The sequence below is a fragment of the Mytilus edulis genome, chromosome 3 (genome assembly GCF_963676685.1).
Source record: "Mytilus edulis chromosome 3, xbMytEdul2.2, whole genome shotgun sequence".
In the NCBI taxonomy this organism is placed as follows: Eukaryota; Metazoa; Mollusca; class Bivalvia; order Mytilida; family Mytilidae; genus Mytilus; species Mytilus edulis.
In genome coordinates, this window is record NC_092346.1 from 10,907,609 (window position 1) to 10,925,961 (window position 18,353).

The window sequence follows — 18,353 nt, forward strand, 5'->3', positions numbered from 1 at the left end:
TCAGGGGCATTATACCTGAAAAACCAGTTACCCAATTCGGCTGAAAATTTCAAGACAGGTAGACCTTGACCTAATAAATACTTTAACTTCTTGTCTTATTTGCTCTAAATGCTGGAGTTTTTGAGATATAAGCCAAAAATAGAATTTTACCCTGTGTTCTATTTTTAGCCATGACGGCCATGTTTTTTGAAGAAATAGAAAATAAAACACAAACTTTATTTTATACACCCTACTGATCATTCAGTTGAAGTGTCGTTAAATTTGGTTGAGTAGTTTTAGAGGAGAAGATTTTTTAAAGTTAGCAAATATGATGAACAAATTGTGAAAAATTGTCATTAAAGGACAATACCCCTTAAGGGGTCAATTGACAATTCTGGTCATATTAACTTATTTGTAGATCTTACTTTGCTGATTATTTTTGCTGTTTACAGTTTATCTTTATCTATAATTATATTCAAGATAATGACCAAAAACTGCAAATTTCCTTAAAATTACAAATTAAGTGGCAGCAACCCAACAATGGGTTGTTTGATTCATCTGAAAATTTCAGGGCTAATAGATCTTAACCGAATGAACATTTGTACCCCATGTCAGATTTGCTCTAAATGCTTACGTTTTTGAGATATAAGCCAAAAACTGCATTTGACCCCTATGTTCTATTTTAAGTAACGGCGGCCATGTTTTTTGACGGATCAAAAATCGAAGCACAAACTTTGTGCAGGATAATCTAAGGAACTATCATGCTAAGTTTTATTCAAATCCATTCAGTAGTTTCAGAGGAGAAGATGTTTGAAAAATTGTTAACGACGACAGACGACGACGACGACGACGACGACGGACGCCAAATGATGAGAAAAGCTCACATTTCCTTTTAGGAAAGGTGAGCTAAAAAACTAAATACATTTTTAGATTCAGCATATCAAAGAACTCCAAGGATTCAATTTTTGATAAAATCAAACTAAGTTTTATTTTGGACCCTTTGGACCTTAATGTAGACCAATTTGAAAACGGGACCAAAAATTAAGAATCTACATACACAGTTAGATTCGGCATATCAAAGAACCCCAATTATTCAATTTTTGATGAAATCAAACAAAGTTCAATTTTGGACCCTTTGGGCCCCTTATTCCTAAACTGTTGGGACCAAAACTCCCAAAATCAAACCCAACCTTCCGTTTGTGGTCATAAACCTTGTGTTTAAATTTCATTGATTTCTATTTACTTATACTAAAGTTATTGTGCGAAAACCAAGAATAATGCTTATGTTGACCCTTTTTGGCCCCTAATTCCTAAACTGTAGGGACCTCAACTCCCAAAATCAATCCCAACCTTCCTTTTGTGGTCATAAACCTTGTGTTTAAATTTCATTGATTTCTATTTACTTATACTAAAGTCATTGTGCGAAATAATGCTTATTGGGGCCCTTTTTTGGCCCCTTATTCCTAAACTGTTGGAACCAACTCCCAAAATCCATCTAAACCTTCCTTTTGTGGTCATAAACCTTGTGTCAAAATTTCATAGATTTCTATTTACTTAAACTAAAGTTATAGTGCGAAAACCAAGAAAATGCTTATTTGGGCCCTTTTTGACCCCCAATTCCTAAAATGTTGGGACCAAAACTCCCAAAATCGATCCCCACCTTCCTTGTGTGGTCATAAACTTTGTGTTAAAATTTCATAGATTTCTTTTCAATTTTTCTAAAGATAGAGTGCGAAAACTAAAAGTATTCGGACGACGACGACGACGCAGACGACGCCAATATACGACCAAACAAAATTTCAATTTTTGCGGTCGTATAAAAACGAGAAACGAGAAACACTTATGAACCACATTAACTACCACCGAACATCAGGTTCATGAGTTGATAGCTTTTTTGTCCTAGTTTAAATAAAATTGCAAACCTTATCGTGGAGTGACATTAGTTTTGCAATCTCGATGAAATATTAAGGAGATGTGGTCTGATTCCAAATAAAACTACAATTCTCCTGTTCATGGAGGTCACTTTCTTCATCTACCTATCTTCGTCGTGAGTGGTGTTTGTTTAAACATTGAACGCATACATCGACGAGAAGACCGACTAACTCTGTTTTCAATATTATGTTATGCAAAATGTTGATTTAACTCTTAAACAGTTCATAGTCTATGTTATTCAAACTGGGAAACATATGCATTGTTCGAATAAAATGATTCGCCGAGCGCAGCATGATACGACCGCATAGATCGGATCCTGAACAGTTGGGTCAAGTTTGGACAGAATATTAATGCTCGAAACTGTCTAAATTATGATTGTGGTCAATCTTTTGACATAATATAGGTTTCTGACACAAAATAAATTTTGTCAAAGATCTTAAACAAATTGGAAATGGGACATTTAATTTACCAAGAATCGTTTGATATCTATTTAAGCAATGTTAAAAATATTTTATTTCAGCCCCCCCCCCCCCCCCCACTCTTTTGGATTAATGTCGCCCAAACTCTCAATCCCAGCCTTCCATTTGTCGTTATAAACCTTGTAGTACAAGATAGATCCATAAACGTAAACACAAGTTATTGCCTGGAAATTAGAAAAATGCTTGTACTTGGCCCTTCAAAACCAAAATCCATTTCTCCTTTCTCTTACATTGCTGAAAATACATCAATTCGCTGCAGATCTAATTCGATCATCCTGCATTGCACATCGTATTCCCATAAACGTTAATAGTCCAGTTTGATATGTGGATAAAAATGTAATCAAGGTCTACAGGGGAATTTACAATTGATTTTAGAAGTTCACATTTAATTACAGATGATTCAAAAAGGTGGCTGGCGGATAGAGAATCGCTGGAAATATGGTGAGTGGGATACAATAAGTTAAGAATTAACTCATGCAGCTAAATAAAAGATGTAAAACTTACCGTTTGTTATAACTGCTTCAACTATATTCTTTGGTTGGCATAACCATTGCTGCAAATTTGTCACTTTGATGAAATGGTCTATAAAACTTGATAATACTTCTCTTGTCTCTATGTCACTTTTAAAGACATTGTTCTCTACACTTAGAAAAATAATCAAACTGCCAACCGCCGCTCCATCAAGTTTGATAGGAAGAGATCTATTATTTATCTGGTCTTGTAAGGTATTGACTAAAGAAGCAATTTCTGGATCTCCTTTTATTCCCGGAAAGCGCATTGTTATTGGAGCTGTTGTATTGGCTTGAAAGATAAAATTATTGTTTTACTTATTTTTAAATATTTGATGTTTTGGAAATAGGTCGTCGACAAAAGCGAAGAAAACACTGTGATCTTTTGGAATATAATATACATGTATTTGTGCAATACTCTGAATACATTTTTTCGATTTTCTGTTGAATATAATTGTGATGCATCTAAAATACAATCATGGGGTAATGGTTGGTTGTGATGATTTCACATTTATGACATGCAAACTGCATATTTGAAGTTATTATTTGTTGATTCAAAAATATAAAGGGCATTGGTTGCAAATGTCACCGTACCATGTCAAAATTTGAAAATGTTGTTACATCGTACCATGTTTAATAAGAATTGCCTGTGTAAAAATCATTATGGTTTCTTAGGAGTGGATGTGAAACATAAAAATGTTAACATTTAGAACATGATCTTATCATTTGCCCGTTTCAATTTCCTAGCTGTGAGCAATGGTTCACTTATCTAATGACTTCTACGATTTATGGTCAAAGAGTAGCCTATTTAAACAAAATAAATAGCGGAGGAGAGAGAATCCATTAATATGTCACTTGATCGATCGGTCTAAAGTGACGAAGCATCATCAAAAGTTTACTAACAATTCAATAAAAAAAAACGTTTTTGGTGTTTTGTTGTTGCCATCTATTGGAAATCCAAAATTCAAAAAATGAAAATAAAAGACACTTACCATCACAATCAGCCATTCGATTAAAAAAGTCTTTCAATGTCTTCCCACGATAAACACATACTTCATTTTTGCCAGACTCAATGATAAAATAATCTACAATAAAAAATACTCACATTGATATATATTCCTCTGTTGAACTGTTGGTTGAAAAAATATTTGTATATATACTAACCAAGCTTATATACTAGTAAATAAGTGTACATGTGTTACTCCCATCAATAAAGGTGTGTATCATACTTGAAACGGCAGTGATAGTGAGTGATAGATACGATTAATTCGATTTTTGATTAAACACGTCTTCTGATTGGCAGAAAGCGTTTTATCTATTAGCTTATAGACACAATTTTGTCATGTAATGTGACGGTGACACCACCAAATTTGTTTTTTTAAAATGTTGATAGATACGATTAGTGAGGATAATGCAATAATAGTTTGTTTTGAATTAAAGGAACGTTTAAATGATAATTTACCTGTCAAACAAACGATTTCTTCCAAGATTTTTTCCTCCATTGCCTTGTCAATAGGACGCAGTAACATATCGTGAATATCTTTTTGGAATGAAGTGACACATGATTTAAGTTTAAAGTATTCATCTATTCGAGCTCCAATGGCATAAATGCGTGTGAAAAACTCTTCAAACTCCCTTTTACTCAATGCTTTCGAAGGTGTAGTTCTAATCTTGTTCATCATTTTTCGCATTCTTTGGGCATCATCTCCAATGCCAGCATCTTCAAGATTTGGGTCGCTATCCCAGCCTTGCTTTGGTGTAGGTATAAATATATTACTGTAATACCTTACAATATTGAATATTAATGTTACATGAAGTTTTGTGTATCCATCTTTCAGAAGACTTTGTAATCCATATACATTCTGTTCTGCTGTTGGCATTATGTTCTGAAACTGATCGTCGTTTTGTATCAGGTTATACAATATTACTGGTGTCATTGCAGATTGCTTCATTATTTCCTGCATTATTTTTGGAATTTCCTGAACAGCAACCATGGCACATCTTATAAATCTTTGTTCTGGAGAATTCTTTTTTGAAATACATCGAACATCTGTTTCTGTGAAATAAATAAATTTGTTTACGTTATATTTTCTGTTATGTAAAATACGTAAACGTAAAAATTACTTAGTAATTGTAAATTAATGTTGAAGGTTATCAATATAAACATGCTGTTTGCACAGATCTGTATATAAAAGTCATATAAAACTTCAAATTTCTAAACAAAGTTGAGAATTTTTTTATATACTTGAATACATATTTAGTAACACATGATATCTAGACGACAAGAGTGCGCAGAAACACGTAATGCTGATAGATAAAATTCCAGTGTTTATAATTATAAACATTATAGGTCTAGTTTTATCCTACAAACGTATCAATATCTTATGCAGGCCAGTAATAGAGTCAAATGATCCTTCAGGGACTATATATAGAACCACTCATCTTGAAAATTACTTAACAGTTTATAAGCTTCCGATCAACATCACCGAATGAAATACAATTTGTCGACAATATTCGTAATCTATACTTTTAAACGTAAAGACCTCATTTTGTGTGTCGCTTCTCTTCCTTCAACAATGAGTAAATCATCATGCCTATCATGTTCTATGGTTATACATACGGTGACCTATAGTTGTTAATGTCTGTGTCATTTGGTCTTTTGTAGACAGTTGTCTCATCGGCAATCATACCACATCTTCTTCTTTATATAGTCGCATTTGACATCTATTCTTATGATTATTCAGTTTAGATTATTTTGGGAGAAAAACGAAAATAAAGGCGTTCGGATATTGTTTCCGTCATCAGAACAACTTTTAAGTCAAACAAGATTTCCGGTTTTAAACTGGCACATAATTTTCATAAGTGAACTCGGGGACAGCACACTAATTTTCGCGTTGATTGAGACTCTCTATATAATTAAGCAGTGATCGCCGTGGAAAAGAAACTTGGAATGGAGAGTTAAAAGTCTCCGAGTACTTTTTTCTAAAATGTTAGCAAAAATCTCCTTTCAACAGTATACATACTATTACTTTCAACCAAGGGACCGGTTATAATTTATCTCTAAGGGAGAGGGGGGGGTCATGAAAAAAATTGAATCTGATAGAGGGGGTCATTCGTTTTCATGTTGATCAAGTAGGGGGGTCAGGATTTTATTGGCCATAGATTCATTGATAGCCATATAGTCCATGTCAATCTAGCATAGATTTTACCCTTACCTTTAAGTAATTGCAATCATCTTTAGCATTATACCCCAAATATACAAAGAAAAAAGTCCAACAAAATCTACCTTGAGGAACACTAAAAATCACCATTTTAAATTTCCTATGGAGATTTGCATTGAAACGGGAGATGACTCTGCAAAAAAGGCAGAAATATCAATAAAAATTGATACGAAATTATTACTTTATCGCTTCTATTCAACAGAATGTTTGATTCTTGATTTTTTAGTGGTCTTTAGAATATAACAAACAACTCTAAAGGTGTTTTCATATCTTTTATCAAGCTACAACCTAATTTTCATAATTCATTAGTTGACCATTCATTAGATTTTTCTGCATGTCAAGAATCTCGAATTTAATAAATCTAATTATTAAAGATTTCATACCTGTCAACCTGTGACGATGAAAATGCAGGACATGACCTGCATTGAAGAATCAAATATCAGGTCATAACGCGTACGAACTTTTTCGAGCTGAATTTCTGTATTTATGGTACATTTTCTTATAATGTATATCAAAGATACCAAAACATCAATGCATGTTCACTTGGTTAAGTCATTTTATATATTATTATTATTTCAATGCACTTTCAAAGATTTTTATAAATTTGTGTAACGCAGTCTTATGTTCTTTACTTTTCGTAATTATCAATTACAAGAATTTATTTTTAAATGTAATTTTAAAATGATTAGACTACTGGCCATGTTTCCATTAAACATAACCGTCTCTCATATACAAGGAAATTAGACTCTGATAAAATATAGTAATACAGTTGAAGGAAGTATAAATGTAAAAAATAATTTCTTACTATACAAATCCTTGTATAAAGGCATAAAAATAATAAAAAGTTATTTTTCAATATGTATTTGAATTTTATATTCTAATGATTTAATCTTTTTTACCCATAAAACGTAAATATAAGGAATAATTTTGAATGGTGACAAATAAGGGGAAATAACTCTAGAGTTGAAATATGTTTGTAAACCAAAAGTGCAATTTATTTACGACCTAAACCTAAGGTAATTGGTGTTAATTAACAGTGTGTTTGACACCAAAGCTGTCAAGTGAAGCCATGCACTTAATGGGTCACTTAATTTGACAGATTACATAGCTAGATGAACTTCCTGTTCATGGAAGAATTACAAATTTGCCGGTATTTCAAAGGAATATTACTTATGAAATCAATCTCAAGGCTAAGAAATACGGGTGAAATCGGGTCATTTTCGGAATTCCTGGGTTATTTCAATGACCCGGCGGGTGTCCCGGGTGATCCCTTAGAATTGTGAAAATCTCGGGTCACACCCGCAGAATACGGGTCAGTTGACAGGTATGAATATTACTAAAAAATGTGCAAAATTGGTAATTTTTCTTATGTTTCTCTAAGCCATGATGTTATAGGACTAAGAAACTACTTTTAGAAGGTGACACTATTTTTATTTTTCAAGATCAACCCATATATTTTACACACTATTGTTTTCTGTGTACAAAAATATTCTATAAAGACATTTTCAAAGCATTTTCTTCTTATTTTTATTCCATATCAATAAATATATGAATGATTTGTTCATTGTTGAAGACCCTTCGTCTTCTGTCAGAGTGGAGAGTGAAAATGTGGAAATGAATCATTTATAATACAAGAAATTATTGAAAGGTCAGGAACAGCTTCATTTCAACATCTCTAACTTGAAAAAAGACATCCTGACATTCTTTATGAATACAATAAAAAGTAATGCTCAGATATCAATCAAAGTTCACTCTTTTACTCTTTAAAACTGTAAATAACAAAATCATAATTAAATACCAACTTAAACTCCAAGGCATTTAGTTTAAAGTTTGACGAGATGGTGCATATCATTGGAAGAAAACCAAGCTAAATATGCCATATTTTTAAAATCTGATTTTATGTAAATGTATATATTGGAAATTTTGACATTTTGAAAATACTTTTAGTCTTATTTAAGATACTGCATTCATTTAATTGTTTTGGAAAAAAACATTTGGTGTTGGGATCTTCACTATAACTGAATATTTTGTTTAACTTTATAAGATTTGCACTTCACATATATGATATACTGTCTCATGATTATTTTAGAGCAATTTTATCATATTAGAGGGTATTTTCAATAAAAAGTACAAAATTATGTTTTGAAATAGCAATCAAAATGCTGATTTGGATTATTATGGTTTTATTGTTTTATAATAATATTTTAATATAAACTAATTGTTGATATTATAGTACATTGCATTTGTATTTATGGCAAACATTCTTGACACTATATTTCTTCAAACAATTGGCATTTGGCCTGTTAAAAACTGAAGTTACATCAGGGTATCCTTCTATCGGATGTTGTCCTCAAGGCTCAATGCATTTTCTGTGTATGTGTATTAAAATACCTTACTAGGAATATTAGCAACATATGATAATTGATCATTTGAAACCTTTCAATTATAATCAGAGAAGAGGGGTGGGTCAAAAGTTTAAATGTAGTTAAAAGAGGGGGGGGGGTAAATTTTTTAACACATTTTAAAAGGGGGTAATCATATTTTATCATTTCAAATTTACATTTTGCCCCCCCCCCCACCCCCTGGAGATAAATAATGACCGGTCCCCAAGCTCTAACTTTTCGCGATGTGGCGGGTGTGTTCTAGTAAATATAAAAATTGTGTACACATGCATGAGTAAGTTTAATATATAAGTAGGCATTGTTCGTTTATTAATTTTTTATATAAATAAGGCCGTTATTGTTCTCGTTTGAATTGTTTTACATTGTCATTTCGGGGCCTTTTATAGCTGACTATGTGGTATGGGCTTTGCTCATTGTTTAAGGACCGTACGGTGACCTATAGTTGTTTTAAATTTCTGTGTCATTTTGGAGAGATGTCTCATTAACAATCAAACCACATCTTCTTTTTAATATTGGTTCTTTAATTTCTGGACGGCCGTCATAATTAACATGGTCTATTTTTTGTATCACTAGTACATTTTTCATGACCAATCTGCAAAAGACCGTCTAATCCTTCTTCCATTAAAGTTCATCTCAAGATACGAAGACCATGTTGAAATATATTCCGTATGAATTTCATAAATAATATATGATGATCTTAAAGTATGGATGTAGGTACTGTCTTTGATTATCATTGAAATGTAAACGGCGGGGTTTAACATATGTTTTGTGATATCTCAACCTTTTCCTGTATCCCATCAGGAATAAAATCTCACAACAAAGCGCAAAGTAAAACTTAGTTTACTTTAATATATAATTCTTCCCAAATTTAGCCCTAAAAGTAAAGTAGCAAATTCTTGTTCTTCCCTCAATGGGATTCGAAATATGACTTTTTTTACGTATAAACTTTTGAAAATCTTATGACAGACATTCTTCATCGGATAACCCGTTATTATACAGTGGCCTGTGCAGGCGAAAAAATTGCAAAAGTCAAAATTAACTTCAAGGCCTTTAGTTAATTCCATTTGTTTACAGAAATCAGTCAACTCAACTGTGTGTAATTTAGTGCACAATGGAACCAATTGCAAATATTTTGAGGGGTTCATTATAGACGAATCTGTTCTACAAAAATACCGGTTCATGCATAGGTTACAGTGCCAACATTGGTCGAAGGTGCGTGTATAAGGTGAATTGGCCCAGGTAGATATTTGAACATGTTTCGTAAAAAAAGAAGCAAAATGAGGATAAAAAAACTCATAAGAAATACAAAGCTTATAGTTGAGTACACCAGATGCTGAGCACAGCTGGATACGACCGCAAATGTCCAACCTTGAAAAGTTGGGGGCCACTGTGACCAACATATTCACGCTTGATACAGGTCTGAATTTGGATTGTAACTCAATTTTGACACACAATAGGTTTCTGACACAGAATAACTGTAGTCAAAGAACTTCAAATTGGTTATATGATTTGGATTTATATCCTTGGCTTTTGTGCAATACACTTTGCTGTTGCGAACAGACCCCCCCCCAAAAAAAAACCCCAAACAAACAATAGTTTTAACCTGTTTTTTTTTTGTTTTTTTGTGCAATACACTATGCTGTTGAATATGAACCCCCAAAAACATATTAGAAAAAAATTTCTTTTCATTTCTGAAATCTGAAATGAGAAAAATTGCCCCCACCTCTCAATTTTTTCACCCCACCCCCTTTCTCTTATTTCCCCGAAAAAAATCTTTCCCTAAAGATATGGTCAGTATCTCAATTTAAATTTCTAATGGAGTTTGCAACCATAATTACCCATTTAAATACATCATAAAAGTTTTAAAATATTAAATGACACAGTACATAGTCATGGCTAAAACTAATATTGATTAATAGTAACTGCTTAAAATAAATTGACAGCTAATTACCTTAAGATAAGATAATCATCATTTCTTGATACATAATTTACAAGTAGTGTCAGAGAGGTAAACAAACTGTTCTTTAAATTGAATTGGAATACCTCACTTACACTGCTTTAAATTGTCTCAATTGTCCTTTAATAAGAAATACCCTTGTTTTCCCCTTTTTCCTCCCTAATTACTAAATGGTTTGAGCCATACCCCCACCCCCCCACCCCCCAAATGTCAATCCTTATAATCTCTTTGTAGTATGGTAACTTGTGGTATAATTTCTGAGAGATTTATACACTTTTACACAAGTTATTGTCTGGAAACTACAAAAACAAATTATTTTGGCCCCTTTTTTTACCCTCAATATCTTAACAGTTGGGACCATAACTCCAAAAATCAATCCCAGCCTTCTTTCAGTGGTTATTAACCTTGTTATGGCAAGCCGTTCTCGTCAAAACTATGTTTAAACAATTTTTCGAAAAATTTACACACTGAGAATTACAACAAAGAACACTGAGATTTTAAAACTTCAAAACGCACACTGAGAATTGAAAATAACACACTGAGAATTGAAAATAACACACTGAGAATTAAAAATTACACACTGAGATTTCATAAAGACGCACTGAGATTACAAAAATGAAAAACGCACACTGATAATTGAAAATTACACACTGAGATTTCAAAAAGACACACTGAGAATAAATAAACTGAAAACACACACTGAGAATTTGAAATTACACACTGAGAATTTAAAATTACACACTGAGAATTTAAAATTACACACTGAGATTTGTGCGCACTTTTTATGCGCACATATCTAAATAGCATACTTAATCTGAATCTATTACAAGCTTAAAACAACAAGGGGACAGAACTCGTTAGTCCTTGGATTTGGTTCCAAATTAATAATAAAAAAACTTTAGAAATACAAGAACATGAAAAAAAACACTTAATCTTATTACAAAATATAACCAAATGGTGAATACTTTATTAAAATTATAAGAAAACATTGAACAATCTGCAAAAGAATGCAGTGAAATTTTTACCCAAGTGTCTATTATAAAATATAAACGTAACAAAAATATAAAAGATTAACTAGCGAAACCAGGGAAACAGTTGGAAGACTTTTAAAAAAAATCATCCCGATACACTGGTAGTAATGATCTGAATTATAGGCAACAAACTTTTGATTATGAGCGATGTTAAGTCTTGAAATTTATTACGAATGTTGGTTGAAGGAATCGCATTTCATTATAATGACAAGAGTTCTTGAGATCAAGATATTAATCTGTTGAATTATTCATCTCATGAATATTCATTAGTAATTTGCATATTAATCTCAGTGTGTATTTTTGAAATCTCAGTGTGTAATTAACAATTCTCAGTGTGTGTTTTTCAATTTATTTCATCTCAGTGTGTCTTTTTAAAATCTCAGTGTGTAATTTTGAATTTTCAGTGTGTGTTTTTTATTTTTTTAAATCTCAGTGTGTAATTTCGATTTCTCAGTGTGTTATTTTAGGTTTTTAAATCTCAGAGTGTATTTTTTTTTCGAAAAAAGGGTTTAAACATAGTTTTGACGAGAACGGCTTGCCATACCTTGTGTTAAAATTTTATTGATTTCTATTTACTACTACATAAGTTATAATCCGGAAACCATCTGTCTTCGGACGACGCTGACGACGACGACAACAAAAACATGAGACTAATGCAATATACGACCAATATGTTTTTGACTTTTGCGTTCGTATAAAAATGACAGAAAAACTAACAAATCCACATAATACTGCATTGAAAAACATGAACCGCACCAGAAACCAGTGGTGAACTTATGTGCTTTGAAATTGTTCCCATCTTTGTCCTTTGGTCTATGAATAGTTGTCTCACTGGCAAACATATATTTTTCACATTTTAAATAATATGAATAAGTAAGACAAATCTGTACAAAGAAAATGCTAGTTTATGACAAACGTGTGTAATGAAACATAGAATATTTACTGATAGTAAACGATTTTTGTATTGCTGACTTGACTTCTCCTAGTGAGACTTTGCAGTTATAAGATAAGTGACAATTATTTAACTTTGGATGTAACGCGTCTTCTGATTGGCTGACGTTATTTTGTTTTCAGCCCATATATATAATTTAGTCATGTGACCGTGACGTTATCAACGTTTTTTTATGGTTTTCAACGGTTAAAATGGAATTTAGAATTAAATTATAAGAAATGACTGTAATATGTTTTCTGTCTATTCGAAATAACATAAAAAATGTGTTGCACACTGTAAAATAACCCGCTACTCGCGTTATTCAGTGTGCACCAAATCTTTTATGTTATTTCTTTATAGACAGAAAAAATATTACAGTCATTCCTTAATAAATATAAATATATATATGACTACACCGACTTAAACTTTGGTTGATATGTTTCTCATTGGCAATCATAACACATCTCTTTATTTAAATTAAATCGTAACTACCTACCATATTTTGATCCGCATTCTTGAAAATGATGAAGACCCATATTTTTCTCTAGTTTATCAGAAAAAGCGTTTAATGCTCTTGTGTTGTCTTCTTTATTCTTTTGGATGTTGTCTTCGAGTTGCCGTTGTTTAGCTTCTAGTTCTTTGAAATACGATTTAGCCTGAAAATTGATCTACGTTTTAAATGATTCATAAAACAAACATTTTCTTTTTTTTAAATTGAAAATTGAAATAAAGATTCCACAGGGAAATATTTTTTGCTAAAACATATAAAGCATATACACGCTGTGGTGTGTAATTGATATGAAATAACTAGATGTGTATTTCGTTATTTGTTTCATAATTTTTCTAAACTTAAAATCCAATTTCAATTAACATGAACGTAAACCACAAGGACCAAACATAAAGCCAAACTCAATATAATGGAAATAGATTCTTATCATAGAGCGTTTTCCTAAATATTATAACAATATATTTCAATAAATTAATATATATTGTTTATACCAAAAGCTGAGGTACTGCTTCTAAGCTGATACCCTTGGCGACTAACAGTCTCACGTTCATTTTGGATAGATGTACTCAGCATAGTTACAAAAGTTTTGTTCAGTAAATGTACGTCAATAATAAAGCGGAAAAAGAAATTATAGGATAACGACAGGTTCTTTTATTCTTTATTGAGAAGCGTCTGCATACACATGAAATCCAACATTTTTATAATACAAGTTGTTTCACGGTATTTTTCTGCTTAAATTAAAGTGGCTTTTACAAGTACCATTCATCTCGTTCTGAAAAACAGGTATTTGTATTTTCGTTGGTCTTTCAATTTTATAACTAAATTATGATAAATGATTTCAACCAGTCTTTAAATTCAGAATTTGCAATACTAGTGAAAAGAACTGAGAAGTCACTCATGTTTAAACGATAGCCTGATTGTATGTACTCTAGCATACTTATAGAATTGTTAAAAGAGAGGAACAAGAAAACAAAAGTAAATTAACTTTTTTAAGTCAAAGACAAAGCAGTGCAAACAAACCAAACCAAAACACGACCAAAAGACAAACAGCAGTCTTACAAAACTCGACTAAGAAAACAAAACAAAAAACAGAGTAACAGAAACCAACCTTAAACCGGAGGTGGTCTCATATGCTCGTAAAATAAGTAGATCCAGCTCCACATGTAACATCCGTCGTGTTACTCATGTAAGCACCACGTAGGTACAAATTCGGAGACACATTGTAAGTCTCATTCGGTGATGTCATATTTTAAGGAAAAAACATCAAATTCACATATTGGAACAATAAAGGTAACTCAGAGTTATTCAAGTAAAAAATGACTTATAGTAGAATTTTTTACACGGCTGGGTGCGAAGATTATTGATATTGTAAAAAGTATGATGATTTGATTGTGCCGTATTTGAGGTTTTTCAAGTTAATAAAAAATTCCAGTATGATTTATACTTACCAAGAGTAGATATAACAGTAACTATGTAGCCGATTTTTTTTTAATGATAAGATAGATCTTATATTTTTGAGAAGTGGTATTATGAAGCACTCAAAATAAAAGTTAGATAAACGACAAAGTGCTCAAACAAAGTTGACCGAAGATAGATTTTGCTATTCATTAAGGTTCCTTATATAATATAGCTCAAAACATTTCTATGATATATGAATCCCTGGCTTTTAAATGTTAAGGATTGAGCATTCACGATGAAGATTAATCCAGGAAAGCGCGCAGGACTCACGAAATTTATAGTGTTATTTTCATTTAGTATTTAATGTACCCACTTACCTCAATACTTTCCGACAAAATGCTGGTGTACTTTAACATCAAACCATGATCTAAAGGTTTCTGCTGTACATCATTTATTGCCGCTTTCACTTGTGATTTCTTGCCACAAAACTGTCCTATATCAAGTAACGCTTTTTCAGTTTTAATCCTTATCTTTTTGTAGTCTTCATTTGATATTCTTGTGTTTTGTATGTGGCCATAAGTGTTGTTTCTGATTTCTATTAATGTTTCTACCGATTTTCTTGCTAAAACCATATATCCAAGGAGCTTTTGTTGGAGCTCAGGGGGAAGGTCATTTTCACGGATGCCATGTTTTGCAGACATGGGACAAATGCACTTAGTTTTTCCCATGTAGTTTCGTTTTCCGCAAACAGGAGGTAAGGAACAACCAGCAAACAACATTTTGAATTGTTTGTCGTTGATAACTTGCCTCGATGGTAACTGAAAACGATACGGACATGAACAACATGAAGTGCTGAATTGCCATAAATGATAAACCAAGTGTTTATTGTTATTCAGGAAATCCTCCAAAGACAAACCTCGCAAACATTCCTTCCAGAAAACATCGCTGCAATAATTTACAATCAGCCATCTTGAAAGTGTTATTTCAATTATTTCAGTTGAAATTCCGGATTTCACATCAATGCAGCATAAATGGGATACATTTCCAGTTATACTACAATACGTTTTGTTCTTTTTACTATACAACAAGTCAAACTGTACATTAGTCAAACGTTTTACTCTTTTGGTAGGCAGAATTCCATCAGTCAAACATTTACAGCATTTCTCATGGTAGCAGCAGTGATAGATTTCATGTTTTTTCTGATCCAAAAAATTTTCAAATGTTATGTTTTTTTCTCTTAAATCTTTATCAATGATAGAGTTGAATGCATCCTTAGAATGGTCTACCACTAACATCGAATGTCTAAAATAATTTTCGCGTTCATGATGTACTTCTTCCGTCATGTTCTACAATAGATAAACGATATTCATATTGTTTGCTACACATTCAACAATTGTAATACAACTTTTTTACAAATATTTCAAATATTTATATATGTATATATATATACAACTCGTCTAAACATCAACCCAACAATGTTAGATCTGTAAATTTGCTTTCGCAAATTTTTTGTTCTTCCCTCGCCGGGATTCGAACCCATGCTACTGAGATATCGTGACACCAAATCGCCTGCATTGTAGCCGTCCCGCTAGACCACACGACCACCTGGGCTTCACAAAAAAATATAGCTTTCGGTGGTCGTGTGTTACCTTTCCTCGTCAGTTTTAATCTAGCGGCGTACTACAGTACATGATATATAAGGCATGGAGATGTTATTGTTACAGATCAGCTCAATTATCTATAGTAAAGGATCCTAAAAATTAATGCAAGATACAGTCACAGAAAATAATTATATTTACGTCTGAGTCAGTGACAACTCTACAACAGATTTATCCATCGGATCACCAGCAATGATGTATATATATATTGTCGAAATCCGGATATGGTGTACTAAAGAAATATTGACACCGAATGTTTGTGGCACAACATCCTGTCCACAAGTTAACAATTTTTTTTTCTGTGACGTATTAAATTTATAATAAGATCCATTTTGTTACAACCTGTGATCAATTTTATTTGGCAATCGCCAATGGCAGTCAGCAGGGTTAAAGAACATCAGTTGTTCGACCTGTTAGTCAAATGCGTTTTGTTTAAATATACTTTTTCACTCTTTTGGTCTTTTGGAAAATGTTGTTTGTGCTGTTTTTAGACCCTTCTACAACGAAATTTGTTTGACATGCACACGTATAAAAATTGCGGTTTTTATCCAACGCAGTCATAGGTTTGAACGTAGTTTTCAATTTAGACTCGTTTATATTTTTTGTTTTGGCATGTATCATATTTTCCCTCCGGTTTATATGATCCGTTCATCCTATATATTGACTCTTAAAATTCAAGAGTTAATCTAAAAATGAGGGTACTTTCTCTAAAAATGAGGGTGCTTTTTATATGGCCTTCCAAATACCGTTTCGATCCCTAACATCACTGAAGAGACATTTATTGTCGAAATCCGGATATGGTGTACTAAAGAAATATTGACACCGAATGTTTGTGGCACAACATCCTGTCCACAAGTTAACAATTTTTTTTTCTGTGACGTATTAAATTTATAATAAGATCCATTTTGTTACAACCTGTGATCAATTTTATTTGGCAATCGCCAATGGCAGTCAGCAGGGTTAAAGAACATCAGTTGTTCGACCTGTTAGTCAAATGCGTTTTGTTTAAATATACTTTTTCACTCTTTTGGTCTTTTGGAAAATGTTGTTTGTGCTGTTTTTAGACCCTTCTACAACGAAATTTGTTTGACATGCACACGTATAAAAATAGCGGTTTTTATCCAACGCAGTCATAGGTTTGAACGTAGTTTTCAATTTAGACTCGTATATATATATATATATATATATTTATAATGTCTAAAAATAGCAACAATCAACATTCAATCTATTTAAGCGTGGATCAGTTTGTGAAAATAAACTGATACAGTTACTGAATTAAAATAATATATAAATGTCTAAGAATATAACTTAAACACGTTAATTGATACATAAAAAGTTCTATTAGATTTTAAATAGAAATACGCAATATTTCGCTAAACAAATTAGCTTCATCAGGCGTGTGTATCTCTCAAGGTGAAATCGGATGCATGACAAAAAAATATTTGTGTAGCTTAATCTATACAAGAGTTGAGGAAAAGTGTAACATATTGATTGCTGTTGCATAAAATATGTTTGTAACTACAACTACATAATCTAAACAAGTCTAAATTGAAAACTACGTTCAAACCTATGATTGCGTTGGATAAAAACCGCAATTTTTATACGTGTGCATATAAAACAAATTTCGTTGTAGAAGGGTCTAAATACAGCACAAACAACATATATATATATATAAACGCCTAAAAAAGTGTACACAACAACACCAAAAACAAAAAAAAAGGTCACTATAAATGTAATTATTTATAAATATTTCGGATAACAGATGTCCTTCCTCAGTAAGATTCTGATGTAAAATTAATCATCTTTTAGTCTTCTTAGATTAAACTATAACAATCTTGAAATTTATGTATAATAAAAAAGTCAAACTGAACATCAGTTAATACGCTTGCACCATTCTAAAAATTTGTTAAACATGACATATAGGTTATATGGCTAATTACAACAGAGAGTTCAATTATGATGATTATATGCTTTAAATAAAAATAATAATGTGCGACATGAACTAGCTCAATTCTAAACATTTAACGGATGGTACAAGAACAATTACGTCAATAAAAATACCAAATAAACAGTACTGAACGATCTAAATTTATAAATATTGTTACGCCCCGGTGATTTGAAAGCTGATATTTTTTGCTGTGGTCTTCGTTCCACACTTGATATACGCAGATGTCCGTTGTTGTTTTCTGATGCGTATTTTACAGAAGAAATAGCGTAATTTGACCTTATATTATATACTGACTTCTTTAAATCTGTATATCGCCTTTATTTATATGTGTTATTAGGTCTTTCCACTTTTCCGTGGAAAGACTTATTGTTTTTCTCATTATTATTATAATATATTTTTT

The 18,353-nt window shown here is 32.0% G+C and overlaps 1 protein-coding gene across 1 annotated transcript in view; it reads right to left on the reverse strand.

Moving 5' to 3' along the window:
- Nucleotides 1-15,690, reverse strand: part of LOC139515031 (uncharacterized) — an 83,678-nt gene extending 67,988 nt beyond the window's left edge. Inside the window, exons 1-5 of the mRNA XM_071304591.1 lie at nucleotides 14,725-15,690; nucleotides 12,938-13,097; nucleotides 4,362-4,955; nucleotides 3,892-3,984; nucleotides 2,895-3,191 (exon numbers count right to left, since the gene is read on the reverse strand). Coding sequence (XP_071160692.1) covers nucleotides 2,895-3,191; nucleotides 3,892-3,984; nucleotides 4,362-4,955; nucleotides 12,938-13,097; nucleotides 14,725-15,690 — 2,110 coding nt within the window. The remainder of the gene's footprint in view (nucleotides 1-2,894; nucleotides 3,192-3,891; nucleotides 3,985-4,361; nucleotides 4,956-12,937; nucleotides 13,098-14,724) is intronic.
- Nucleotides 15,691-18,353: the final 2,663 nt, after the last annotated feature.